Genomic DNA, 27979 nt, shown 5'->3' with positions numbered 1-27979 from the left:
GCACTGTGGGAACCACAGGCAGGTGAGTCTACTTTAACATCTTGTAAGCTACTATAATTAAGATCACTAAGTACCTGGATAAAGATAATCTGTTGGCAAAAAGCCAACACGACTTCTGTAACTGGCACTCCTGCCTCACCTGATGGAGTTCTTTAATGGTGACAATATGCATAGGGATAAAGGAAATACAGTGGAAACAGCATACTTGGATTTTCAGAAAGCATTTCATAAAGTTCCACATGAAAGGCTCTTGCCAGGGAGTAAGGAAAAGGCCCTGCTATAGACAGAAATCTAATTAAAGAACAGGAAGCGTCTTTTCAGGATGAAATGTCAGCAGTGGGCTCCCCCGAGGATCACTGCTGGAGTCAGTGTTACTCATCAGTGACCTGGAGGAAAGTATGAATTGGGAAATTGTCCACTTTGAAGCTCCTAAGCTCTCTTGATCAAATGCCACTCTGATGATAAGCAGCTCCAGAAGGACACAGAAAATGGAATGAGTGGTCTAAAATGTGACAGATGAACCTCAATGTATTAAAATGGAAGATACCACATCTACGAAAAAAACCCTAAAATGTGCCTACACAACATTGAATTTGGAAATGGCCATTACAACTGCAAATAGAGATCTGAGTTATGATCATCAGTTCTCTGAAGTCTCTCCTTAAATAATGTTTGTCACAGCTACCATGAGAGACATGATGGTAAGCCAGATTGTTAAACTATCTGACCCAATATGATGCTTTTATATGTTCTTAAGAAATTACCAATAAAATGGTAGTGAAACTTAGCTAAGAATCCATTATGTTATTCATATAAATAGTCTATTTAAAAACAACTTCCCAAGAAACACTGCATACATAATGAATAATTATAGTGGTTCAATTAAGAATAGAAACTAGACTTTAAAAAGCTACTATTTTAGAAGGCATTGCCTTTTAATACTGTTTATATTGTCTTTACTTGTTATTCTGTAGGAAACCTAATTATCAAATAATTTAATATTATACAGGGAAAAAAATGTTTGTTAGGGGATTGCCAAGAAGATAGTTGTATTTCTAAGCTGACAAACTAAGAAATAATATCCCCTTTCCTGAAATACCTCCAAAATAAACACGGTCAATGAAGCCACTAGATAACGCTGACTTTTTCATTCCAGCTGTTTAGGGAAGAGACGGAAGATATTAGAGAAGATAATCCAGTTACCAAAATCCAAATATTTTAGAATTTTCTTTCATAAATAAAGCATAAATAAATATTTGCATTTATTGTGGATAAAATCCTCTCACCTTATTTACCAAATACCTAGACATTTGAAAAGGTATAGATTGAGTTAGTAACTTTCATTTATGACTATGCAAAGTGAACTATTGACAAAATGTTGTAACAAAAGGCAAAGTTACCTATCAGTACTACATAAATGAGCACAACTCTGCTTACAAATTCATCTTGATGTGTTAGACTCTGATGTCTAAGTAAGAGCCAGGAGATTCCACTGTGCTGACAAGGTCTGTATTAAGAAATTCCAAATAAAGTTGCACATGACAAAATTACAATGCAATTACCACAGCCAAGTTGTTTGATTCTTTTGATTCAATAAAGTAGCAATAGCATTCAACTATGCTATTATTTATCCATAATGATTTATCAAAAAACTTCAACACTATGTTATAAAAATTCACATATCTCAGTTTAAATTCCTCTTTAACCTCTTTGTCCTATATCCACAGTGCCAGTGCAAAAAGTTCACATGACCCTGGAAACACCTTAACGCCGTTCTTGTCCATATCTCCCTATGTAAAATTTCTTATGACTTCAAATCCTTTAGGCTTAATATGGATCACAATATAGCAATGCTGGATGCTGATCTGCTAACTTAACTGCAGTAGGATTGACACAGCAGGGGAATTTGTTTCTCAACTTCTTGTCTTGAGGTCCTAATCTCAGCACTAAATGCAAAACTTACAACAAGGAGGAATGTGTGCACTTAACTACAGTATATCTTCAGCAGGCATGCATTTGCATCTAACAACACAAATAAGATGAAATGCGGTTTGGAAAATGGAGCAGCTTGAGTTGAAGGTTTATATGTCTTTCAGGTGTTGTAAGTTTAACTGAACAGGACTAGTACCTACTTAGAAGAGACCAAATTCCTTCCTTATCTGATCAAATTTGAAATTACGTTATTCATACCCCAGCCCCTGATGTACTGGAAATTATGGGGCTGGGGTATGAATAACGTAATAACACTCTGTCTTCTGAAGGTGCTCCACCATGCATAAAAGATGCCAATTACATCAGAGACCAGTATTTGCTTTTTCTCAGGGCTCTTCTTGGGTCACAGAATGGTGTGTTAACATCTCTGCTTTCCCATAAGGAAACACTCTTCTGCATTATATCTCTTACACATGGGCATTGCATGCAGGTGCAGTTTTTGCTGTTCACAAAAATTGTACCTTTCTTCAACTGCACACACTGGCTATCATCTTAAGCATCTCCCTACCCAGTAACCTTTGTTGGTGAATTCCTTGGGGTCTACTAATGGGTTTAAGCTGAAGGAGGGTTGATTTAGATTAGATGTTGGAAAGAAATTCTTTACTGTTCGAGTGGTGAGGCCCTGGCACAGGTTGCCCAGAGAAGCTGTGGCTGCCCCTGGCTCCCTGGCAGTGTTCAAGGCCAGGATGGATGGGACTTTGGGCAACGTGGTCTAGTGGAGGGTGTCGCTGCCCATGGCAGGGGGGGTTGGAACTAGATGGGCTTTGAGGTCCCTTCCAACCCAAACCATTCAGTGATTCTATGATTCTACTTCTCCTTGTACTTTGCAGACATAGACTTTGCAAAGATGTCACTAGGATAGATGATGACTGCCAATTAGGCTTTCCATATTGAATCAAACCTCACTTTTAAAGTATATTAAGGTGTCTGAAATTAGGATTCTCCATCACTAAATACTAATAATGAGCAGCATCAAAAAACCTAGTGTTTCTATCTTTAAATCTATGTGCAATTAATGTCAGAGTGATTTAGGTGAAGGGGACAAACACATTAACTTCATTAATATATCATATTTTATTTCCAGCAGTTATATTTGTGTGTCTAAGACTAAAGCACAGCTTTTAAAGGACATCTTGTAACTCGTGCCCCATCCTGCCTGCAGAGAACTCAGTGGCACCACCACCTTCAGCAGAGATGAGAAGAGGCTGAATGGATTCATCATACACTTTGGGAAAGGAATTTTATTCTTGAGGACTTTCCACCCGACACTTTTATCAAGGAAAAAAAACCTTCCTATGTCTAAAAAATGAACAAAATCAAATTTGCACCTGATGGAAAAGTTAAAAGTATTATGAAAAAAATTGTGGAAGGACCAGGAGGTAAGAAAAAGCAGCCGAAGAAGTTTCAGTAATCACAGTAAAATCCATATTTAGCTTCCTGTATTTTTTACTGAAATCCAGAAGAGAAAGGACACTTTTTAGAAACAGTTAAGAAAAAGAAGAATCATATTTGCACACAGTGGATGTAAGTATTCAAATATGCTTTCAAAGTTAAAAGAATACTGTGGACTATTTTCCACAGCAATACTTGCTTTTCTTTACTTTGATGTAATGAATTACAACATGTTTACTTTTTGTGCTACACCTAGGATGAAATTTCAAAACATGGATAGGTAAAGGTGAATTGCATAAAAGTTGGAAAAGAGTAATTATGAAATTAGGTTTCATCAACAAGAGCATAAACGGGAATTGATATTGTTAGAATAACAATAGATACAATATTTCAAAATACTCACTGAAACTGATCTTCAGTGAAGGTATTAATGTTACCATCAACTGTACAGATTTGCCAACAAAGGAAAATCATAGTTATGAGTGAGCTCTATCAAACAGATTTTGCTGAATCAGTAATGGATATTAATCTGTCCATCAGTTTTAAAGGGTAAAAGTTTTGTTTGATACATTTCTGTAAACAACATTTCTAAATAACTACACCAAACCAAGACCTGGCCAAACTGCATTTAACATTAATACTAGAAAACAATCCCAGATATAAAGGAAAAGCATTTGAATTAAGAGTAATTCCATCAGCTTTATGATCAGTACTTTATGATACTTGTGAATATTTAAAGTTTTAACTCTACCTCATTTCAAAAACTCACTCGCACCCTTCTGAGTCCAAATTTATTTATTTACACCATGACAGAAAGACACGAAGCCTTTCTCTCTCAGTATTGTGCTACTGCTGAATTTTTCATATCTGTTCATCTCCTCATTTATTTTGAAGCAGTGACACCCTTCAGTAACACAGTGACTGCTCATCCTCCAAGCACCAGGGGTGCATCTACACGGGGTGGCTCTTGGTCTGATGGCCACTGCCCATGCAGCCATGGCGGCGTGCCATGTGCCTCTGATCTGACAGTAAACGATTGCCATTCTGCCTGTGCTGAACCCTGAAGAGGCTAGAAAGCAGACTAAGTTGTGACAAACGACATGCTGCTTTTCCTTCTAACACAATAAACGATAAGATGCTGGAGATATTCTGAATTTCTTGTAAGTCCTCGGATCACCTAATGGAATGCAACAAATGAGTACGGTGGTGGTCAGGGACTAAAATAGATGTAACCTACTAGTGTCACTCATTCCCCTCCTATCTAACACATCGCTGCACCAATGCCTGGAAAAAGAGCTTTGCTGGACTCTCATGGCAGCAGGAGCTGTGAATCTTACCTCAGTGGGAATTTGATCACTGAACATATTACATTTCCTTCACCTTCTGAAAACTGCAGGTCGGAGCTGTGCTGAGCCTGGAGATTTTAGTTCATTTAGGGCTCGTGTAACCATGTATTGTTCCATTTTCTCTTTAGTTCACATGCTTTTTTTGTCTTTCACAGCTTTACTTGAATTCCGAGTCCAGGTGAATTTCTACAATGTAAATCAACTTTCAAACCTCCAACTTTTGCAAGGATTATGCCATACTGGCCTGCAATTATACTGTGTGCCTGGATTGTTAATTACTGCAAACCTGAAGGCAGTTTCATTATGGGGAATTTGTATGGCTCTAAAGATTATTTTCCTTTCTTTGCTCAGTCCTGTGTCCACCAAAGGGTAGCAGCAGACTACACCAAGCTGACTCAGATGGCAGGCCACCTTCAGTGATTAATCTATTTTGAAGTAAATAGCCTATATATTATTAATATTAAACCTTGAGATAAGGTATTTTCCAATTGGACTAGTAACTGAAAAAAATGGTCATGTGACTTGGCTATTGGGAAATTTGTTGAGCTTACTGCAGCTGTAAATTGTTCTTTCACGTATTTAGAATCATTAGTGCTTTTACTGAAGGCGTTTTTCCATACTTTTAAGGGATTTTTTTTGGTCATAACAACCAGTGATTTGTTTTCAGCTTGCTTCTACTGGCTACAGTCTGGCTTTTATTTCTTTTATAATACCAATTCCTTACCTGCAAATTCTGTATCATTTCTGTGAGGATGTTAAAAAACGAATGTGCATTATTGACCAGACCAGGAACTTAAGAGCTATAGAGGCTACTTTGAGAATAACAGTGTGCTGTAATTTTTCTTTTAAGGCTTAGAAATGCTGAAATACGCATTGTCATAGCCTTCGCCACACATAAAAATGTACATAAAAGTTCTTCCAATACAGGAACAGTGGATTATATTTTTAAGATAAGTAGTTTTCCTCCTCTACTTTTTGTGAATGTCTATAATTCTATATTACTTAAATGTTAGGGTTGTATTGCTCCTTCAGTAGGAAGAACAGATAGGTGGAAGAAACATAGGAGAAGGAATCCTTGACCCCAATGCAACCTTCTTGCTTCTTTACTGAGGGTAATTGGGGGGCACCACAAGTCAAGAATGACACACTGTCTGAGAAGAGCAGATCAGTAGGTTTAAATAAGAAAATATGGCAACAAATTCACCACAACAAGGTGGTTCAAGCTGAAATGAGATGTTACAAAGTCAAGTTGTAGATGCCTGAAAATAGGGTTGAATTCATACTGTAGTTACTGACACAACCCAAAAGCTACTATTGCACTAGGTGACTCATGTAGTACAGAGATGATTAAATGTGTAAAATATGCCTGTTGGGTTCTAAAGGCTTGTCTGAATATTTTACAATGAGTTTCTGTCAGGTGTCTGAGTAAAGATTGTATCCTCTACTGTCTAATGAAAGTAAGATATTGAGAAATGAATTTTCAAAGGGAGCTGTACAGTACAACTGCAGCAAGATGAAAATGTACCCAAAGGCAGAGGGCTGAGAACTTTGTTTCAACATCAAACATTGAGAAATCAGTCCCATTTTCCTATTGTGCTGAAAGGAAGAACTACAGTTCTGATCTGTTGAGCCTAATTTTGCACATTTTTGTGTCTTACATGGGATGCCTGGACAATGAAGGTCTGCAGCCGAAGGGCCAGAGCACGCTTTGTTGTTTGAAGACTCAATATTAGAAGTTTTAGAGTTGATTAATATTTCTTACTAGGTCATTGAAATGTCTGGGAGAACATTTCAATTTTAACGATGTGTTCTGTCATTTCTATAACATTTTTCTGCCTCTTTGCACTTTCACAGCAGTATACCACACAGAAATGCTAGCCAGACAATATTCTCAGAATTGTGTAGCCTCAGCAAACCTGGTTAAGTTTCAGCAAGAGATTCAAGATGGGTTTTGTCCAATGCAAATACAGAAATTGTGTTCTATCCATGATAAACTGAAATAGTTAAAAATCTGTATAAAGCATCACTCTTAGTACTGATACATTTAGCCTGGTTTTCAGCATTTATTTAACCTCTTAAATGATTTCTGGTTTTATTCTTATATCAAGTTCAATAAAGGACATGACAAATTACCTAGATTGAGTTGAATTACATGAGTTAAAGTCACATGTAACATATAAAAATTTTCCTTCCTTACTTTCAAATTGTATTTCCAATATGTTTGTTTTAAGTATTTCTGTAATCTAGGGAGGTCATAAAACAAGTATTACCGGTAACTTTACATTAAATTGCTGCATTTCTTCTAGGCACAAAAATGTTTCCATTCTTCCTTTTGTCTTAGACTAACCACACATTATTCCACAAACCAGTAAGGACATCATATGAATGATAAGTCAATTACCCTGAGTACATTTTTTAAAGAACATATAATTTCTCTAAGGGTAGTATTTGTGTACACATACACCTACACTTAAACACATATACACATACCTGTAAAAATCTACTTAATTTTTCCATGCAAGTGCTGAATTTATTATCTAAATAATGACAAACAGAAATGTATGTATTTACTGGATTTTTATTTGCTGTATCCTTGGCAAATGAGCTTAGAAATCTAGCTTTTAATTGTTATGATCTTTGTACAGAAACAAAGCAAGAAAAATACAAAAATTAAAATAAATTCTTATCTTTACCTTAAACATGAATTAAAGAACAGTTTCTAATCTCTTGATTAGACTGTGGGTTGATTAACATTTTTAACCGGTATTAAGTCTTGATTTCATGCCCAAGGTATGTCCCCTGCCATTCCTTTGTACCGGCCCAGTATTTGTGTGTCCATGAAGTTCACCAGATTGAAGAACTGATCTGGTTAAGTAATTACCATTTTATTTCCTGGGTTAGTTTTTGCCAAGAATACAAGGCAAATGGGTAAAACAGTAGCCCAGAATAGGCAGCCGCAAAAGCAGCAAGATGGGCAAAGAAGAGCTGAAACAAGGCTCCTTCATGCAGCAGCAGGGCTGGTTTGTGTCAATTTTCAAGGAATTGTTACTTTACAGTATGATGCAATGAAAAACAGGAGTAGGGGCTTTTTGTCCTAATTCCCTGACAAAAATAGAAAATCTGTTTGGAAATTTCTGGAATTAGAAGGCAACTACAAGAGTTTACCTATTTAATAAATTGGAAAGAGAGCAACATGAAACCTGTCTTGATTCAGTTTAACGTCATAATCAGCAGGCCATAGAGAAATCTCTCAGGTTTCGCATGTGCCTTAGCAGAATTTCCACTCCTGGTAAGATGAATAAAAATGGAATAGAAAATCCAATATAAAAAAGTAAACTATATTTTTTTACCAATGAATGCATATATTCTTACTTTGCAGATTATTATAATGCCCTGAATTTAGAATCCTAGAATGGTTTGGGTTGGAAGGAACCTCAAAGCCCATCTAGTTCCAACCCTCTGCCATGGGCAGCGACACCCTCCACTAGACCAGGTTGCCCAAAGCCCCATCCAACCTGGCCTTGAACACTGCCAGGGAGCCAGGGGCAGCCACAGCTTCTCTGGGCAACCTGTGCCAGGGCCTCACTGCCCTCACAGGGAAGAATTTCTTCCTAATATCTAATCTAAATCTGTCCTCCTTCAGTTTAAGGCCATTACCCCTTGTCCTGTCACTACATCCTCTTATAAACAGTCCCTCTCCAGATTTCTTGTATATCTCCTTCAGGTACTGGAAGGCTGCTCTAAGGTCTCCCTGCAGCCTTCTCTTCTCCAGGTTGAACAAACCCAACTCTCTCAGCCTGTCTCCAGAGCAGAGGTGCTCCAGCCCTCGCATCATCTCTGTGGCCTCCTCCAACAGCTCCATGTCCTTCTTGTGCTGAAGACCCCCGAGCTGGATGCAGCACTGCAGGGGGGTATCAGCAGAGTGGAGTAGAGGGGCAGAATCCCCTCCCTCAACCTGCTGGTCACGCTGCTTTTGATGCAGCCCAGGACACGGCTGGTTTTCTGGGCTGGAAGCACACACTGCCAGCTCATGTTGAATTTCTCGCCCACCAACACCCCACGTCCTTCTCCTCAGGGCTGCTCTCAAGCTACTCCCCACCCAGCCTGTACTTGTGCTTGGGATTGCACCGACCCATGTGCAGCACCTTTCACTTAGCCATATTTATTATTTAAATACAGCAGTCTGTATTTCTAGAAACTACAGTTCTTCCTATAATTTTTTTTCCCTAATGAAAGTTGAAAACATGAATCAACTAATTAAACAGCAAAGGTTGGTACATATCACATAAATCACTGACATCTTGAACTACAGAGTAATTTTAAGAACACAAAAAATAGTATGTTTGGCCAGGTTTTTTTTTACAGAAATTTGCTATATTTTATATAATGCCCATATTTCAGATCATAAAACTGTCACATATTCAAAACAATCAAGAATATGCTTAAAACCAAACTTCATATTGGATTATTTACCGAATTAGTCAAACAGATATTTTGAGCCATAGGGAAAGTTAAGTTCTCCTAAATCTCATTCAAAGAGATTTTAATAGTAATCAGAAATTTTGGGATGTTGATATCTGTCAAGTAAAGTGTTACACAGTGGCTCACTACAAGCTTTAAGCCACAACATATTGCCAACTGGAGGTGCATAAAGAACCTCATGCCTTAAAACCTAGGTTCCCCGGCAGGTAATCAGGAAATGAAGTATGGTTGTAATGGGATCATGTTTACCATTCAACAACAGTGCTTAACAGCTTAAAATTTTAACATGGCATTTTCATGAGCTGAATTCACCAGAAAGCCTGTTATGAGGTTTATTAATTTAAGGACATGGTTAAGTTCTGATTCCTATACATTTTTTGAAAACACAGACTTCTGGGAAGATAAATTTTAGCCAGACTTAGAGCTTCCTCCAGAAAACATATAATTTAACTCTTTCATAAATTGTTTTAATTTGCCTGTGCACTTTTTATGCCCTCATCCTGTGATGTTTGTTTTGTGTAGCATTTTTCTGAACCTAAGCATGGAGGCTTGCTGAACCCTGATCCCTGCTGAGTCAGGGCTGGTAAGAGCTGGAGCTGGAGAGGACAGGGCTCACCAAGAGTCACTGAAGACTGTGAGCATCAAGTAGAGGAGTTCAAAGGACGAGTAACTGAAGCCAAAACGTCCCAACAAGTGAGGATACTGCCTTGAAAAGACACTCATAAGTGAAGTACAGAAGACACCAAAAGAAGCAATATAGTCTCTTCAAAAAATACTGTGAAACTAGTTATTTCTCCTGAGCTATAAATCATGCAAGTTGCAGGTGTCCTGTATTCCCGGGAACAATTTTGAAAGAAAGAAAATTCTAAAATCACAGCACATCAGAACTCTTTGGATGACACCATCTAGCCTGGGAGTATAAGGCTGCATGTAAGCAGAAGTCTTGAAAGTCTCTTTATGTCTAGATCTGTCAGATCTTTAGATACTTTTAAAGTAAAATTGACACTTAAAGAAGGGGCATTTTCATTTAAATAAAAGAAAAAATGCCACTTTGATTTTCACAGAGAGGAAGGCAGAAGATGACCAAGTGCAGTATAAACACATTAGTGTACGAAAACATAAAGCACAGGAAAAAATGAAAATAACGTGAAGGTACACTGCTTGGCAGGATTTCTGACATGCTAGACAAACTAAATTGGTGCACTTGCTCTGAATGCAGTCCTCCTACATATGAGCATGTTGAATACACAGAAAAGGAGGTGAAGGGGCCATAGCATATGTAAAAAAATATTTACAGTGACTAATTTGATCTATATCTTTAAAGAAAAAGTATGAGAAAATTTGCCATATGCTTTAATGGCAGCAACTCTTGGCAATCAGCAAAATACAACTCCAAAATGCACAATGGTGAAATTAGAATATGTCCACTGTATAGTACCATCTGCTAGATTAAAAAAAAACAAACAAAACAAAACAAAACAAAAAGGTGATCAAAAATTACCTGTGGAACTCCTCACAAATTATTGCAATTCACAATCCATGTTGCCCATGGGAGATTTTAACAATACAGATTCGTACTGAATAATGCAAACAGTCTGACACTGATGAAAATGGCTCCCTGTTGCCTGCACGAGAATTTTGTGATCCAGAATGTAAAAACTTCAACCCCAGGAGAATCAGTCTTGGAAGCAGTACGTATTTATAGAGGCTCCAAGACTAAGGAAAGCTGTAATGGGGGTAATCATAATTGATAGCTTGAATTTGGCACAGAAGCAAGAAATAGGTTCAGAGAGTGCAAGAACAGAAGGAGATGCAGCTGCGTCAAGAAAATGCTGAAGCCTTAAGAAATCTGGAAAGTAATATGGAATTAATATAGATTAGTTTTTGCTTTCAGAGGATGGGAAAAGGTGCTCACTTTCCATTTTGTGTTTACTAAACATCTGCAGGCAAATTTTGTAAATACCAGAGGCTCAGTGAAGCATCTCTTAACAGGTTGATAAGCTTATTCCAGAACAATTGAATACCTTTCGAAGCTGTCAGTGTTCTTGCACTCCACATTACTTCATCTCGTTTGCCTCATCCCATGCTTTTCAGCAATGAGAAGCCGCTGGTTTAAGTATCATTTACACCTCAATGGCTAAAGATAGCAGTAGCTAATAAGAAAGAAAGAAGACTGAATTTAAATCTTCCAGAAAAGTACAAGAGGTCAGGCCAGTGCTTCAAAATGAGAAGGATATGTAAATAAAACAGAAGGTGGCCCCAAAGGAGCAGAAGCATTGTTGGGGTGTGAAGCACATCAGCTGGCCAGATCACCACCATGTCCTTCTGAGAACTTGACTTCATGGCTGTGACCTTAGAAAGCAACTCCAAACCTCATCCATGCCAGAAGGAGACTCAGAAGATGGTCAAGGTGGTTCAAATACGGTTCCAAGCTCCTCAGGCATTTTAGTGCTATTTTAATACTCAGTTCCAGACAAGCCTTTCCCTCTCACTTCAGCTGCGCTACTTATTAGCAGAGGCTCTTGGGACCAGTCAGAAGGATTTTGGGTAGGTGTCCTACAAGGCTCACAGGACCTGGGTATAATACAACAGTCGTTTCACATCTGGAAAGTGCTAAACGTGAGATAAAATGGAAGGGAATTATTTAGGAGATTAACTAAGAAAAATTAATTATGGTGGAATTAACTGGTGGAATTAAAAAAAAGAAAGAAAACTTAGCTGGAGCATTAGGAAAAACAGTGTGACATAGACTACTTCAAGCTGATAAGTAACATGACAATTCATTATTACAAACCATTGGTATTTGGAATATACCAAACCACATACACTATTAGAAAATGCATCCTGAAGAACAAGCTTGCAATGACAGGAGAACAGACTCCATGATGTATTTTTGGCTTTTTTATTCTTGATCTAGGATATTTTAACTATTCTGTGATGTGGATTAGCAATCCTTGAGTTTTGTGAGGTAATTCTGAGACAGCAATCAGTAATTTACATAATTAGTGTAATAGTATTTAATTATATGATTACTGTAAATATGTGCAAAACTCTAATGGTGTAATTAGAATGTGTAATTACCAGTTGTAATTACATAATTAGGTATGATGACATAACTAAACTTCTCATGAAAAAAAAAAGGATATTTACAAACCCAGCTATAGGAACCGGTATAGTGCACAATCATATTGGTGGTATAAAAAGAAAAGTTATCGTTTTAATGCCAGCTGTGCTAAAGCTAGCTCAAATGTAGATGAATTCTAAAAGTTTGTGAACTGTGCCATAGTACTAGGAGGAGGCATTGAGTTTCCTGAACAGGGGTAATTCAATGATTACAGTCAGTACAAGCATTATTCCCATCCTTAATTGTCTGTTATTTATTGAAAACTTTTCATATGCTTACCTGAATAACATGAATATAAAGTGGTACAACAGAAGTACTCCAATATCTATATTGTGTAGCATTTTCTAATTATAGATTTAAGTAATATATTACTTTTAAGTCTTCAAGGCACATCTGATTTCACACTCCTCCCGTGATACCATCCTGCAGACATGAGATTGGTGGTACCTCCATATGCGGGTCCTACCCGGAGGAGGTACAGAACAGAACCTTTTTACCACTGCACTCTACTGCTGCATTGCCATGCCTCCCAATTACCACACCATACACACTTTGCAGCTAACAAATTAATAGTTACTGCAAAGCACATTTTAAAACTCATTGTGCTTGATCTCGACACCAAAACAATTTGAGTGCTGTACAGACCCTTATCATAATTATAAATAATCTTTAACACACAGCAGAATTATCCTTTCAAATACCTTAGTGTTCTTCCCTATGGGCTAGACAACGGAGTCCTGGGTCACAGTTGAGTATTTACAGAAACATCTCCAGAAAGATCATTTGACTAGGTGATTGGCTTATCAGTGCAAATTCCCTAAGCATGACCCAGAAAGCCAGGCTGTTGTCAGTAATTGACATCATTAGCAGAATTCTTTCACTATTTCATTATGCTGGAAATTTATATTTTTATACATATATACTTTCTATTATATGCTCTCCAAAACAGAAATATGTATGTGTGTATATATATGTACACATAAAACCAAATCCTGTCTATTCAATATATACAACTTCACACACAAAATTTACATTTACATGTAATTACATATACATCTATAAAAAGAAAAAGAAGTATGAAAGAACAGATTATGATGCAGAAAATACAATGATCACTTCAAGTAATAGCTCTGACTACCCTATTTCTACTAAAACAGGAGATTGGTCTTATGTGACCTATAATCTGAGCAATGTTCATGATGCAGCCAAAACAACCAGAAGGGATAAACTCTGAAGAGATGGATGAGATTCCTGGTAGAATTCCAAATGGTAATTCAATTGCACATTATGAGGAAATATATGGAGAGTTTCACCAGCAACTTCTACAGAAAACTTTAATAGATGTTAATTTTTTACAAATTCTTTAAGGTAGCAACATAGGCGTGTAAAATTTCTCAAAGCAAATCTTCATCTTTGATTTCTCTCTAGAATTACATATATGTTACATTGGATGCTTCAAATCTTTTGCCTGATGCATATATAAATCTGGGAATTCACTGAGGCTACTTAAAAAAATTCCCAGCTTGTCATTTGTGATTATTTATCCATTGTGTTTTATTCTCCCTTCTCCCCCATGCATACACAATGTGAACACAGAACAATGAATCATATTGTTCAACTTTGTTATGGTTTCATTTATTTAGTCTTCAACTTGCAACATTATTTTATTTTTTTTTTAGTTTTCCTGCTACACATAGTAGATCTTTCCTGAACTAGAAATCTCCTTTCCTGAAGGTGGATTACTCCAGTATTTCAGGTATTCTGAATGTAGTATCTAATACTACAAATGCTAATACACATACACTTTCCTTTTTCTCTTTAAAGTACCAGGCTTGACATATCTTGGGACTCCATTAGCTTTTTCCACACCACCATCATATTAGCATCCTTTGTTTGACTAAAATACACAGGCTTTCTTCTCTGCAGTATTTCAAATCCATAAGCCTCTAATATCTGTTATTAACTGTTAAGTTAAGGTATATTGCATTTTGTATCATAGCAGTTTATTCTATTTTTTGTTTTTTTGGTCTTCAAGATCACCTAACCTTTCATACTTGAAAAACTCCTTTGTAGTAACAGTTTTAGGAATCAGACCTTTATATTATATTCATTATTAATGTTATTGGTAAAATCATGCAAGATTGTTCCCAGGACAGATCCTGGAGGAACTCCACTAATGACTTTGCTGTAAACCAGTGGTCCAACTTTCAGAGGCCAGAGACATGTCAGAGAAAGTAACATATATTTTTGCCCTGCTCTTACACTTTTTGATATCTGCTAATGATTACTGTTGAAGACAGGATTCTTGGTGAGATGAATGCCTAGCCTGAATCAGTTTCTGTATTTTTCTGCTTTACACTATTTACTCCTTCTTGTTTGACTCTTAGATAATATGTCTGCATTTTGCAAATGTTTCTATCGTATCAGATGCTTTACTTGAATGCATGACAGATTTGCTCTATCAAATTTCCTCCATTTCAAAAAGAATAAGATGGCTATTTTGATCATTAGGTATTTGTAGACTAGAGAAATGTTTCCATAGTATACTGTAGTTGTTTCTGCAAAAGAAAATATTTATTTATTTTATTTAAAAAAACAGATGTAAAAACATGCAATACTTACTCTGTTGGCAGTTTCGTCCCATAAATTCACCTGGACATTCACAGGAATAGTTGGCAATGAGATCTGTACAGATTCCACCATTCTTGCAGGGGGCAGATTCACATTCATTTATATCTGCAGGAAGCACACAGGATAATGTCAGGATTAGGAAAGAGAAACTGTAAAAGCAATAAGCACATATTTTAAAGCACTAAACCATAATGTATTTATACAACTGACATTAGAAGACATACATTCTTTTGCCCATCAAACATGGGCAGTAAAGGATGCGACTAAACAGGGCATGCTTTAGGAAAACACCAAAGCAATCTCATAAATTTAGCTAGTATCATATAACTACTAAAGTTTTACTATGTCCCATCACACAACAGAATTTTGAACTTTATTCAGGGATTTCCACTGTAAGTTCCAGAGAATATCAGGGCCACAAGTCACAGTTTGGCCTTAAATAAAAAGATTCAATTAGTTCTGACAGAGTACTCATTAGTGATCCTTGCATCTTCAAGAAATGTAGCTATTTCTTTATCAACAGATGCCAGTTAAGAATGTCTCTCAGTTCATCTTAATTCATTAAACATCTAATTGACAAGGTTGTTTAACCATCTAAAAAAATTCCTTTCTGTGCATGAGTTAGTGGGCAAATTGAAACTAATAGCTTCATCTAGAAGCTTGCAAATTTTATTAAATTCAAAAGACAAAAAAGGTGGTTAATTTCATTTGAGTTTCCCTTTTCCGGTACACTTTGTCAAATGTTGCAAGAATAATACTCTCCTGTGTTTTTCAGTGTAGTAACCTTCAAGTATAATATCAGATTCTTTTTCTCAAATGCAATATACTATTTTTCAGTCATCACAAATAAGCAAAAGAAGGATAATGATATCTTATAATTAAAATTTTCAGTCTCTTCCTTTATGTTTATTCTGCATGGAGTAGAAACATTGTACGGATTTTATACATCATTATCTCAAAGGACTACATTAATAATTTGGATGGTGGGGCAGAGTGCACCCTCACCAAATTTCATGATGACAAAAAACTGGGAGGAGTGGCTGATACAACAAACGGGTGTGCTGCCATCCAGAGGGACCTCAACAGGCTGGAGAAATGCGCTGAACAGGAACCTCATGAAGTTCTTTGCCTCAGTCTTCACTGGCAAATCCTTGAGCTACACTGCCCAGGTCACAGAAGGCAAAGGCAGGGACTGGGAGAATGCAGAACCGCCCACTGTCGGAGAAGATCAGGTTCGAGAATATCTAAGGAACATGAAGGTGCACAAGTCCACGGGACCTGATGAATTGCATCTGCGGGTCTTGAGGGAACTGGTGGATGAAGTGGCCAGGCCACTCGCCATCATATTTGAGAAGTCCTGGCAGTCCAGTGAAGTTTCTGCAGACTGGAAAAGGGGAAACATAACCCCCATTTTTAAGAAGGGTAAAAAGGAAGACCCAGGGAACTACAGGCTGGTCAGTCTCACCTCTATGCCTGGCAAGATTATGGAACAGACCCTCCTGGAGACTATGCTCAGGCACATGGAAAATAAGGAGGTGATTGGTGACAGCCAACATGGCTTCACTAAGGGCAAATCGTGCCTGACAAGCTTGGTGGCCTTTTATGATGGGGTTACAGCGTCGGTGGATAAGGGAAGGGCAGCTGATGTCATCTACATGGACTCGTGCAAGGCATTTGACACTGTCCCACACAACATCCTTGTCTCTAAATTGGAGAGACATGGATTCGATGGATGGATCACTCAGTGGATAAGGAATTGGCTGGATGGGTGTACTCAAAGAGTTGTGATCAATGGCTCAATGTCCAAGTGGAGAACAGTGACGAGTGGTGTTCCTCAGGGGTCGGTACTGGGACCGGCACTGTTCAACATCTTTGTCGGCGACACGGACAGTGGGATCAAGTGCACCCTCAGCAAGTTTGCCGACAACACCAAGCTGTGTGGTGGTGGTCAAAATGCTGGAGGGAAGGAATACAATCCAGAGGGACCTTGACGGGCTGGAGAGATGGGCCCGTATGAACGGCATGAAGTTCAACCAGGCCAAGTGCAAGGTCCTGCACGTGTGTCGGGGCAACCCCAAGCATGACTTTAGGCTGGGCAGAGAATGGATTGAAAGCAGCCCTGAGGAGAAGGACTTGGGGGTATTGATTGATGAGAAGCTCAGCATGAGCCGGCAGTGTGCGCTTGCAGCCCGGAAAGCGAACCGTGTCCTGGGCTGCATCAAAAGAAGAGTGTGACCAGCAGGTCGAGGGAGGGGATCCTGCCCCTCTACTCCGCTCTGGTGAGACCCCACCTGCAGTACTGCGTCCAGCTCCGGGGGCCCCAGGACAAGGAGAGACATGGAGCTGTTGGAGAGAGTCCAGAGGAGGGCCACGAAGCTGATCGGAGGGATGGAGCACGTCTCCTATGAGGACAGGCTGAGAGAGTGGGAGTTTTTCAGCCTGGAGAAAAGGCAGCTCTAGGGAGATTTAATTGCAGCTTACCAGTATCTAAAGGGGGCCTACAGGAAGGATGGTGAGGGACTGTTTATCAGGGAGTGTAGTGACAGGACAAGGGGTAATGGGTTCAAGCTGAAGGAGGGTCGATTTAGATTAGATGTTAGAAAGAAATTCTTTACTGTTCGAGTGGTGAGGCACTGGAACAGGTTGCCCAAAGAGGTTGTGGCTGCCCCTGAATCCCTGGAAGTGTTTAAGACCAGGTTAGATGGGGCTTTGGGCAACGTGGTCTGGTGGAGGGTGTCCCTGCCCGCAGCAGGGGGGTTGGAACTAGATGATCTTTAAGGTCCCTTCCAACCCAAACCATCCTATGATTCTATGATTCAAGAAGAGAAAGTGCAAAGTCCTTGCCCTGCCCCTGGCGAGAAACAACCCCACGCACCAGTACGTGCTGGGGTCTGACCAGCTGGAAAGCTGCTTGGCAGAGAAGGACCTGGGGGTCCTGGAGGACAACGAGTTGACCATGAGACAGTAATGCACCCTGATGGCAAAAGCATCCCACAGCCTCCTGGGCTGCATTAGGCAGAGCATTGCCAGCAGGTTGAGGGCAGTGATCCTTCCTCTCTACTCAGCACTGGGGAGGCCAAACCTAGAGTGCTGTGTCCAGTGCTGGGCTCTCCAGTACAAGAGAGACAAGGACATACTGGAGAGAGTCCAAAAAAGGGCCACTAAGATAATTAAGGGACTGGAGCACCTTGCATACGAGGAAAGGCTGAGAGCGCCTTCTTTAAGCATTGTTTAGCTTAAATAAGAGGAAGATCAGGAAGAAACTCATCAACTTGTATAAATCTGAAGGGATGGTGCCAAGATGAAGCCAGGTTCTTTTCAGTGATGGCCAGTGACAGGACAAGAGGCAACGGGCACAAACTGAAACACAGGACTTTCCGTTGCAACATCCGAAAACACTTTTTTACTATGAGTGTGAATGAGCAGTAGCTTAGGTTGCCCAGGTTGTTTGCGGAGTCTCCATCCTCGGTGATATTCAAAAACCATTTGAATGGGGCAACCAGATTTAGGTAGGTGTGGTGGGTTGACCCTGGCTGAGGGCCAGGTGCCCACCAGAGCTGCTCTGTCATTCCCCTCATTCACTAGACAGGGGAGAAAAAGTATAACAAAAAACTTGTGGGTCGAGACAAGGGCAGGGATAGATCACTCACCAGTTACCGTCACGGGAAAAACAGACTGAACTTAGAGAAAAATTCATCTCATTTATGACCGAGCAAAGCAGAGCAGAGCAATGAGAAATACAGCCAAAGCTTAAACCCCATCCCCCAGCCCTCCCTCCTGCCCGGCCCAACTTCACTCCCCATTTCTCTCCCTCCTCCCTGGCAGCGGCACAGGGGGACAGGCAATGGGGGTTGGGGTCAGTTCCTCACACGCTGTCTCTGCCGCTCCTTCCTCCTCAGGGGGAGGACTCCTCACACTCGGCCCCTGCTCCAGCCTGGGGTCCCTCTCACGGGAGACAGTCCTCCACCACCTGCTCCAGCGGGAGGCCTTCCCACGGGCTGCAGTTCTTCACCAACTGCTCCAGCGTGGGGCCCTCCCACGGGCTGCAGTCCTTCAGGAACAGACTGCTCCAGCGTGGGTCCCCCACAGGGTCACAAGTCCTGCCAGCAAACCTGCTCCGCCGTGGGCTCCTCTCTCCACGGGGCCACAGGGCCTGCCAGGAGCCTGCTCCAGCGTGGGCTTCCCATGGGGTCACAGCCTCCTTCAGGTGTCTCCACCTGCTCTGGCCTGGGGTCCTCCATGGGCTGCAGGGGAACCTCTGCTTCACCATGGACCTCCTTGGGCTGCAGGGGGACAGCCTGCCTCACCGTGGTCTTCTCCAGGGGCTGCAGGGGGATCTCTGCTCCGGCGCCTGGAGCACCTCCTCCCCTCCTTCTGCACCGACCTGGGTGTCTGCAGAGTTTCTTACATCTTCTCACTCCTCTCTCTGGCTGCAAAAGCTCTCCCTAACTGTTCTTTTTTCCTTCTTAACTATGTTATCACAGAGGCGCTGATTGGCTTGGCCTTGGCCAGCAGTGGGTCCATCTTGGAGCCGGCTGGCATTGGCTCTATCAGACACAGGGGAAGCTTCGAGTAGCTCCTCACAGAAGCCACCCCTGTAGCCCCCCCCAAAACCTTGCCATGCAAACCCAACACAGTAGCCCTGCTTAAGCAGGAGGGGTGGATCATATGACCTCCAGAGGTCCCTTTTCCCCTCAACCCTTCTGTGATTGTGTCATAACCTTCCCATTTCTGCAAACAGAAATGCAGGGACAGACCTTCAGCTAAATGTGGAGGCTAGTTTCAGTTCTTTGAATCAGAAAAAAATCAGATTTTTATACTAAAATTGATGATGGTTACTGATCTCTGAGCTTCTTTTTAATCACTCGTCTGTTACTATTTGTTGCCTACAAAGATATAACATATTGTACTAATAAAAATTCACAACGTTAGCTGAATTTCTGTCTAATAAAGAAGAAGAAGAGGAGTAACAGCTTAGTGTGAGAGAAATAAAACCTGCCAAGGGAAAAGACGAAAGAAAAGATCTGCTCAATTCTAAATTAAATTCTTTATATGTATTTATAAAATTTAACAAGATTGTTCAGCTCCCTATTTGCCTTTTTAAGCAAAGCCCATTAACCTTACATTTTCATCAGGTCATTCATCATTTTAATACAGGCTAACACATTTGTGGGAAAAAAAATATCAAGGTCACTGTGAACTAAAAAACATTAAGTGAACATATGAACTATCTCTTACTTGCTGAAATAAAGGTAGTGATTTATCCTCTTAAAAGCTTATCTTTGTAAAGATAGTATCTTCTCAAGATATTTAATTATTTCTAATTTGCCATTCATATTGAAATGTTTAGGAAAAAATGCACAGCTTTCCAGCATATTTTTTATTGTCTATGCGATGATGTAGAAAACAGACTGAACCTTAAGTATGAGATATTTTTAAAGCAATCCTTATATTCTATCCCTGTGGAGCAATTAGCTACGATCAGTGCAGAAAGATGGAAGTTTTTTATTATTGTCTTTGTTACATTGATCCTACAGTATTTCTTTCCAGTAATTTGGGAACCTTTAGTCCCTTTAGTTCAAACAAATATGTCATATTTGTGAATGAGGAAAGACTAGCTCATTGTAGCATCATGTTTGATACCAGAACAGACGTTTAGTTGGAAAGACAATGAACTGAACTTTGTTAAAGAAAGGAGCATAGGTTATACAGAATTATTTAATTTACTATTCATTATTTCATTTGATTGAATGTGCAGATGTACAATATTTAATTAAAAGTGGTTTCTGCAAATTGTGGTCAGATTTTGTTCAAATTCCTAGATGTGCCAATTATGATACTAAACTTTACACCAGCTGGTGTGTTTCTTTCTTCTGAAACACATCTATTCCCTTTTAAATTTTGTCATATTGTCACAATCAGAAGTAAATTTGAGTAGAAATTTTGAAATGCCAGAGTTTAGGGAGCAGTTGCTCCTAAAGACAATAAAGAATCCTAAAGAAAAGCTTTCAGTATATTGTCAGATATGAATTCTTTGCTGACCATGCAATCCACCTACCTACGCAAGAAGGATGTGCTTTTAATGTAAATTAACTAATACGAAGTAAAATCATTGTAGTTTGCTCATGATTTTTCAGGTAAGCCTAAGTTTTATGCCAGGTCAGATTTTAAAGTGTAGTTCAGATAACAATCTTATGCAGTAACTAAAACACAGATAGCTGAGTACTGTCAGAGAATTCAGAGTCCTTTACAGAGAGACCTAATAAAACTGATAAATACTGAGTGAAATGGGCTCCTGAAGTGGTTTATGTGCCAGCACAGGAAAAGCCTGTATTTCTAAATAGTGTCCAGGTTATCCCAAAACTCAAAAAAAAATACAAACCCCCAAACCCCACCCCCCCTCCATGCCCAATCCCCCAAGTTTTCTCTGCTGAAGATGGATTCTGAAATTGATAGTGGTGCAGGAACAAGGAAACGCTGACCATTTTCTGAAAATAGATTGTTCCTTAAATAATAGCTTGAAGGGCTAAGAGAGTTGATTAGGAAGTAAAGGCTATGCTAAGTTCTTTTTCTGCTGAAGATTATTAAATTTACACTTCCTACCTCCTAAGATCAAACCATAACTACAAAGCTATTAAGCACGCTTCTGTTTGAAGCACAGTCATTGTGCACCCTGGAACACAAATATGCTGTCAGAAACTGGGCAACTAAGAGAGAAGTTCACTATATTACAGAGTGATTTGGAGAATCATCATGAGACAGAGTTCAGGGGTTTTGTCCTTCTTTGTGGGATTATATATATATTTTTTTTAGTCCTCTAAGTATTTAATAAAACATGAATAAAAACTAGTACTGTGCTTGCAAACGTAATATAATTGAAAATATAAATCCTCATTTTGGACTTTACCTGTTAAATACAGTCACATATGTTTTCCTGAAAAATTACCCCACATGAAATGGGTATATAAATTATGTAACTGTTATAATAAAAAATATAACTATTACTTCCAGTAATTTGAGTTCTTCAGCAAGCTACTTGGTGTAAACCTGAGTTTTTGTGATGAAGGGACTGATAAGCTCAATCAGGTTTTTTTGCCAACGCAACTTGTGTTTTGGCTGCAAATGCACACCAGTACCTTGTTCCTGTCCCCTGCTTGCTTGTTCTTTACATAGCCCGAATTCCTTTTTCCTGCCACCAGAACCCTTGTTTCTGATCCAGGACTACTTTTTGCAGTACAGACTTCCTGAAGCTCCCTCCTGCTGACAAGCACATTCTTTCCTTATCCTTTGATTTTACACTCGTTTTGGCTTCCTGATCACACTTAGTCTGCTCATCTCAACTCTAAGTCATATTTCTGATAAGTCTTCTATCTTGATAGAATGGTTGGCCCATTGCAGCTGTGGGATCTAGGTTCAAGTGTCCACGTTGGAAGCCAACTTGGCCCTTATTAGGAACATTGATTAGACATAATCGAGTTTTGCCTTACAAATATTGCAAATTCTTTTTTCCATAATAAAGTCAATTTAGTATATAGAAAATAGATAGGAAGAGATCAACTGGTTATAACCTCTGTATCATAACTGGCTTCTATGAAGACTGACAACTACACATTGGATGAAGATCAAGTTTGAGAAGCATGACCTTCACCCCCCAATTTTCTATTTTTTTTTCAATAAACCCAGAAAACTTAGAAACTTCCCTACCCAGTTCTATTTCAAAAGAAAAGTTGTTGATAACTAACAACACGTTCAAATAGCCTTACATTTGGAAACTGTTAAGGCATAAAGTGGAGAAACATAATAATCTCTTAGTTGGAGCTTAGTCTAGGCTTTTCTTGTAGTTGCTTGATGGTTCTTGATAGATTTTTTTAAATGCATTCTCAGTATTTTTGTCTTTATTGTATATTGATCCTGAAAGATTTAATTACATGAATAAGTACTATATCAGTAAGATCACACAAAATGTATGACCTTGCTTGGAGGATTTTGTAATATCCTATTATTGTTTAAACATGAGTTTTCAGATATACACACTTTTCATTATTACCGTCCTAACAAATACCATGAAAGTCAGATTATATACTCTTTTTTGTTATTATAGATTTGTACCAATTTGCTCAACCACCATATTTTTTTACAAGACATTAAATGGTAAAGCTCCATGGAAAAGAATAAAATTATACCAATTTTATTTGGTTAGGAATCTGACTCAAGAGAATCAATAGAATTTAATATGGCTATCTTAACAGTGAGATACTCAGTCAAATGATGAAATTTGAAGGATTACAGCAATTCACATATAGAAGGACACAACTCTTTTAAAAGTAGGAGAATTTTAGTAAAAAAATAAAAAAAAGAAAATAGTGAAAAATGTTCTTTATCATATTCCTGTGGTTTACTAAAACAATTCTGAATTGTAAAAGTCTCCTAAATGAGGACAACTTAATTTTTTTATAAAAAGCTAAAAAAAAAAAAAAAAAAGAAAAGAAAAAAAGATAATTGTATTTAAACTGAATGAGTAAGCATCACCAAAAAATTGTTTGCAAGAACAGGTAGATCACCTTCAGTTTTTGGTTAAAAGATACAGAAGACATAAGTAATTACCATTATAATAATTAATTTTATTATTGTTAATTATAGGTTTAAGAAAGTTTCTAATTTGTTTCTGAAGAAGTTTTTGGCTGTGATTAATGTAAACAAAAAAATGATCTGTAACTTCAGCTATAACTGTTCCTTGATTTAACCAGGATTATACAAAAAAAAGCACTAATAATTTCTGCTACAACCCTGGTGTGAAACAACTGAAAAGAACTGGAGCATATTCCCATGAAATCTGGGAATTTAGTATATCTCATTAAGTCTGAACTGGATGTATTTATTTCATATTCAACACAGGACAGACATCTGTTAAAATTCAGTGTTTTGATTGCTTTTTCAAAACTAGTTTCCTGACCACAGAAGGCTCCAAAACTGCTGTGCCGAATAACCTGCAGGAAACTTCAACTATAATGTCATACTGAAGTGATTTACTGTTCAGATATCCTTATTATCTGATCTTGAAAAAGAGTGGAAAACAGCTTTACAGTTGAGATGAAAACACACAAGCCTCTTGTTCCCCACCCTTAAAGGCTAAACATTACATTACCTGTACTCTCACTATTCTATATAAAGTTTTCCTTCTCCTGAAAGTATTTGGTACAATATATTGCAGTAAATGTCCTCGAGAACAATCAATCACAGAGCTGCCTATTAGAATTTTTCCTGAACCATTCGGTACAAATATTTCAGATGATAGTATTATTCTGTTAAGGAGCGAGTAAGTCAGGTAAGAGTTGCTAAAGTTGTGTTCTGAACCCAAAAGAGGCGTTCTAAATAAGTAAGCCAGGGAAATAAAAATAATGTCTAGACATAAGTCAGAACTTTTGGCTTGACTATGCATGCATGTTTGAGATACCCTCGTAACCAGCAATATACATTAATGTCTGAACACATTACAAAAACAATCTCGAGAAGAGTTCAGTGGCTGCTAGCTAGAGTTCTGTCGGAAACTTCTTCTTAAGCATCCTTCCTAATATAACAGCTTGCCTTTCAAAGCAATTTTATGTCCTCTTAGGCTTCTTTAGACTAATTTATACTTTTTTTCATTATGTCTCTGTAACAAGGCCTCTTAAAAAAAAAAAAAAAAAAAAAAAAAGACTTCATGCCACCTTTAAACACTGATCTTTTTCCTTAATTTGGAAAAAAACAAGTGTTATTTCCCATCCTCGCAGTTTCTGAAATAATTGTAGGTCAACTTGTTTCAGGAAAAATTGGAATATATAGCTATAATTCTGTTTACTTTGATTTGTAAAGAAATCTGAGTTCTGAGAAACTGAAAATGAAAAAATATTTTGAAGTTTTTTAAAATGACATTTTCTTAAATTCAATGTGGCAAGTAAAATCTTTAGTTTTGACAAAACAGCATTATTTATTATAACTAATTTCTTTCCCCACCAGTTAATTTATCATCTTTTCCACCTATAATTTACACCTCTGTTCAAAGTAATGCTTTTATACTATCAGTGAAGTAGTTGTAGCATCTATCTGTAAAGTCACATTTTAAAATAGATTTATTATCTATAGCATTTTCCTAGCTTTCTTCATGTTCTATAATGGCAATACAACCCTCACTTAAACAAAAATTTCCAAATTCACTATAACCACAGTTTTCAGAATGCTACAATTAACTGTAGAACTATTAGAAAAATAAAAATTAAAAAATCATCAAGAAAAAGATCCAAAGAAATATTTTGCAGAATACTGTTCTTCTTTTGACACTTTGACTTAAAGCCAAGAAAAAAAAAAATATTCAGTTTAAGAATTGTTAGGGACCTACAGGGGCAACCTCTGTGAACAATGCAAAGTTTACTCATCACTCTGATATACACATTCAGCATTTATGTGCTATGCACATTTTATAATAAGCAGGTTTTCCAGCAAGAGCAAATTTAATTATTTCTGTATTTTTACATTCCAAAAGTTGTTTTCAATTGTTTTCCTTAGAAACTATTGGAAACTATGTAAAAGAATAGTGAGATCACAGAATTAATTTCATAAAAGTCTAATGGGAGCTTCTACAGAGAGGACAAAAGTGCCTGTTGACTTCAAAGGACTTTGGGCAGATTCTAAATAAGGTAGGGCTCGACAGGAATCTTTGCCGTTTCTGTTTTGAAACTCCCGTAAAATAAATGATGAAACTGACTATTGCTCTGATAATACAATAAAATTTGAATCCACAAAGGTGCCTACTGCCTCTCTTGCAAAATTTCTGTCTTTTAGTTATAGCCACTAAAAAGTTATTATAAGTGTGGAGTCACACTTCCGACACTGGACTATGTCAATATTTCCTAATCTTCTATTTACCTGTTTAAATGCATATTTAATGGATTTTCATATGAGTTAATTTAAATTTAATAGAATTTTGGAATAGCATTCCCAGGATCTTTCTTATTAGTTTTAAAAGAGTTGGTACTTTAAAAGTTTTTATATAAATTGAAGCAGATTTTTCATTTTTAATTACTTTTAATGTATACTGGCATGAAAACCTTTGTCCCATTAAGAAAATTAGCATTTAATTTTACACTGTAAAAGCATGTCTTCAGGGCAACAATTCCTATCGTTTCCAATGAACCCTATTAAAATAATTGGCTATTTATATAACAAGCATTTGACAAATCATTTTAACTGTAGTTGAGAAAAAAATATCTTATTAAAAAGTGAATCAACTTGTGAATCATTTTTTATTACAAGCAATACTCCAAAAATATCTCAACTTCACAAGTAAACTTAAATTATTCAGCATTAGACTGCAATCTCTAATTGCACTAGTTGTTAAAATAGCGTAGGTGGGCTCATGGCAAGAAGTCCAACTATTTTCAAAGCAAGTTTGACCCCAGATCAGTAAATTAGCATATTTCCCTTCACATATCCTAAAATAATTGTATTGTTTCAAAATGCAGTCATTTATGCATTTCAGAATAGAGTGAGCGTAGGGATATATCTTTTTCACATGATTACAGTTATGGCATGTGTTTTGAAAAATGTTATTAGACCTACAAGTCCTGGAGGATATGATGACGGATTTTCTAAAATGACTAAAACAGATGGTTATATTTGTTCACATGTCTGTATTTGATATACACGTGGTGAAGTGTATTCCTTTATGGCCAATCGATATACATCTCATTTAAGCTCTCATAAAAAGTTGTCTGTGGGACTTCAGTGCACTTACGTTTCATAAGTGCACATAAACGTGCTGTGTAAAGGTCATTTCTACTCTTTGTGAATACCTTTCAAATTCATACTCTGAGCTGCTCATAAATATATGCATGTTTTACTGTTTATGAATCTTATTGCTAGATTTAATCACAGAAATAATTTAGCACTGTGACAGATCTTTTGGCACAGTCCTTGAACCCTTTTACCCCTCTAGTGCCTGTGGAGTACCCCATTTTATTACATTTAACATACATGGACATAGATTAAGACCACACTTATAAATCACTTAAGAGTTATGGAGAGTTAATAAATGAATGGATGGCTTAATATATGATTAATCAAATGTCTGTTATTCACTATAGCAAGTCACTATGTTCATTATAACCATAGGGATATCCTTTTAGTCCTAAAAGAATTATACATTTGCTTATAATATATGTACACAAACATAAGAGCAAGAGGAAAGACCTGGAGAACTACAAGTCGGTTGGGCTCACCTCAGACCCCGCCAAGGTGATGAAGCCATCCTGGAAAGCATTTCCCAACACATGAAAGACAAGAGGGTGATGCAAAGTAGCCAGCATGGATTTATAAGGAAGATACCATGCTGGCCCAAGCTGACAGCCTTCTACAACTAGGTCACTGGGTCAGTGGATGGGGGTGAGCAGTGGTTGTTGTTTACCTCAACCTGAGTAAGATTTTTAACATCGTCTCCCATAACATCCTCATAGGCAGGCTGACAGCGTGTAGTTTAGATAAGTGGACAGTGAGGTAGACTAAAAACCAGCTGAGTGGCTGGGCCCAGAAGGTAGTGATCAGTGGTAAAAAGTCCAGCTGGAGGCATATCACTGGTGGTGCATCCCAGGCATCAATACAGGGGTCAACACTGTTCAACGTCTTCATTAATGACCCAGACACCCTCAGCAAGTTGACAGATGATATAAAACTGGGGAGTGGCTGATACACCAGATGTGTGTGCTGCCACCCAGAGGGACCTCAACAGGCTGGAGAAATGGGCTGAACAGGAACCTCATGATGTTCAACAAGAGGAAGTGCAAAGTCCTGGCCCTGGCCCTGGCAAGGAACAACCCCACGCACCAGTACGTGCTGGGGGGCTGACCAGCTGGAAAGCTGCTTGGCAGAGAAGGACCTGGGGGTCCTGGAGGACAACGAGTTGACCATGAGACAGTAATGCACCCTGATGGCAAAAGCATCCCACAGCCTCCTGGGCTGCATTAGGCAGAGCATTGCCAGC

General features: G+C 38.3%; 1 protein-coding gene across 3 annotated transcripts in view; it reads right to left on the bottom strand.

Moving 5' to 3' along the window:
- EDIL3 (EGF like repeats and discoidin domains 3) overlaps positions 1-27979 on the bottom strand; it is a 271141-nt gene that overhangs the window by 93322 nt on the left and 149840 nt on the right. For all 3 annotated transcript variants that reach the window (XM_075740487.1, XM_075740486.1, XM_075740485.1), the window contains one exon: positions 14959-15072. In XM_075740487.1, coding sequence (XP_075596602.1) covers positions 14959-15072 — 114 coding nt within the window. The remainder of the gene's footprint in view (positions 1-14958; positions 15073-27979) is intronic.

Source organism: Balearica regulorum, chromosome Z, assembly GCF_011004875.1.
Source record: "Balearica regulorum gibbericeps isolate bBalReg1 chromosome Z, bBalReg1.pri, whole genome shotgun sequence".
Classification (NCBI taxonomy): domain Eukaryota; kingdom Metazoa; phylum Chordata; class Aves; order Gruiformes; family Gruidae; genus Balearica; species Balearica regulorum.
This window is presented reverse-complemented; position numbering and strand designations above follow the sequence as displayed.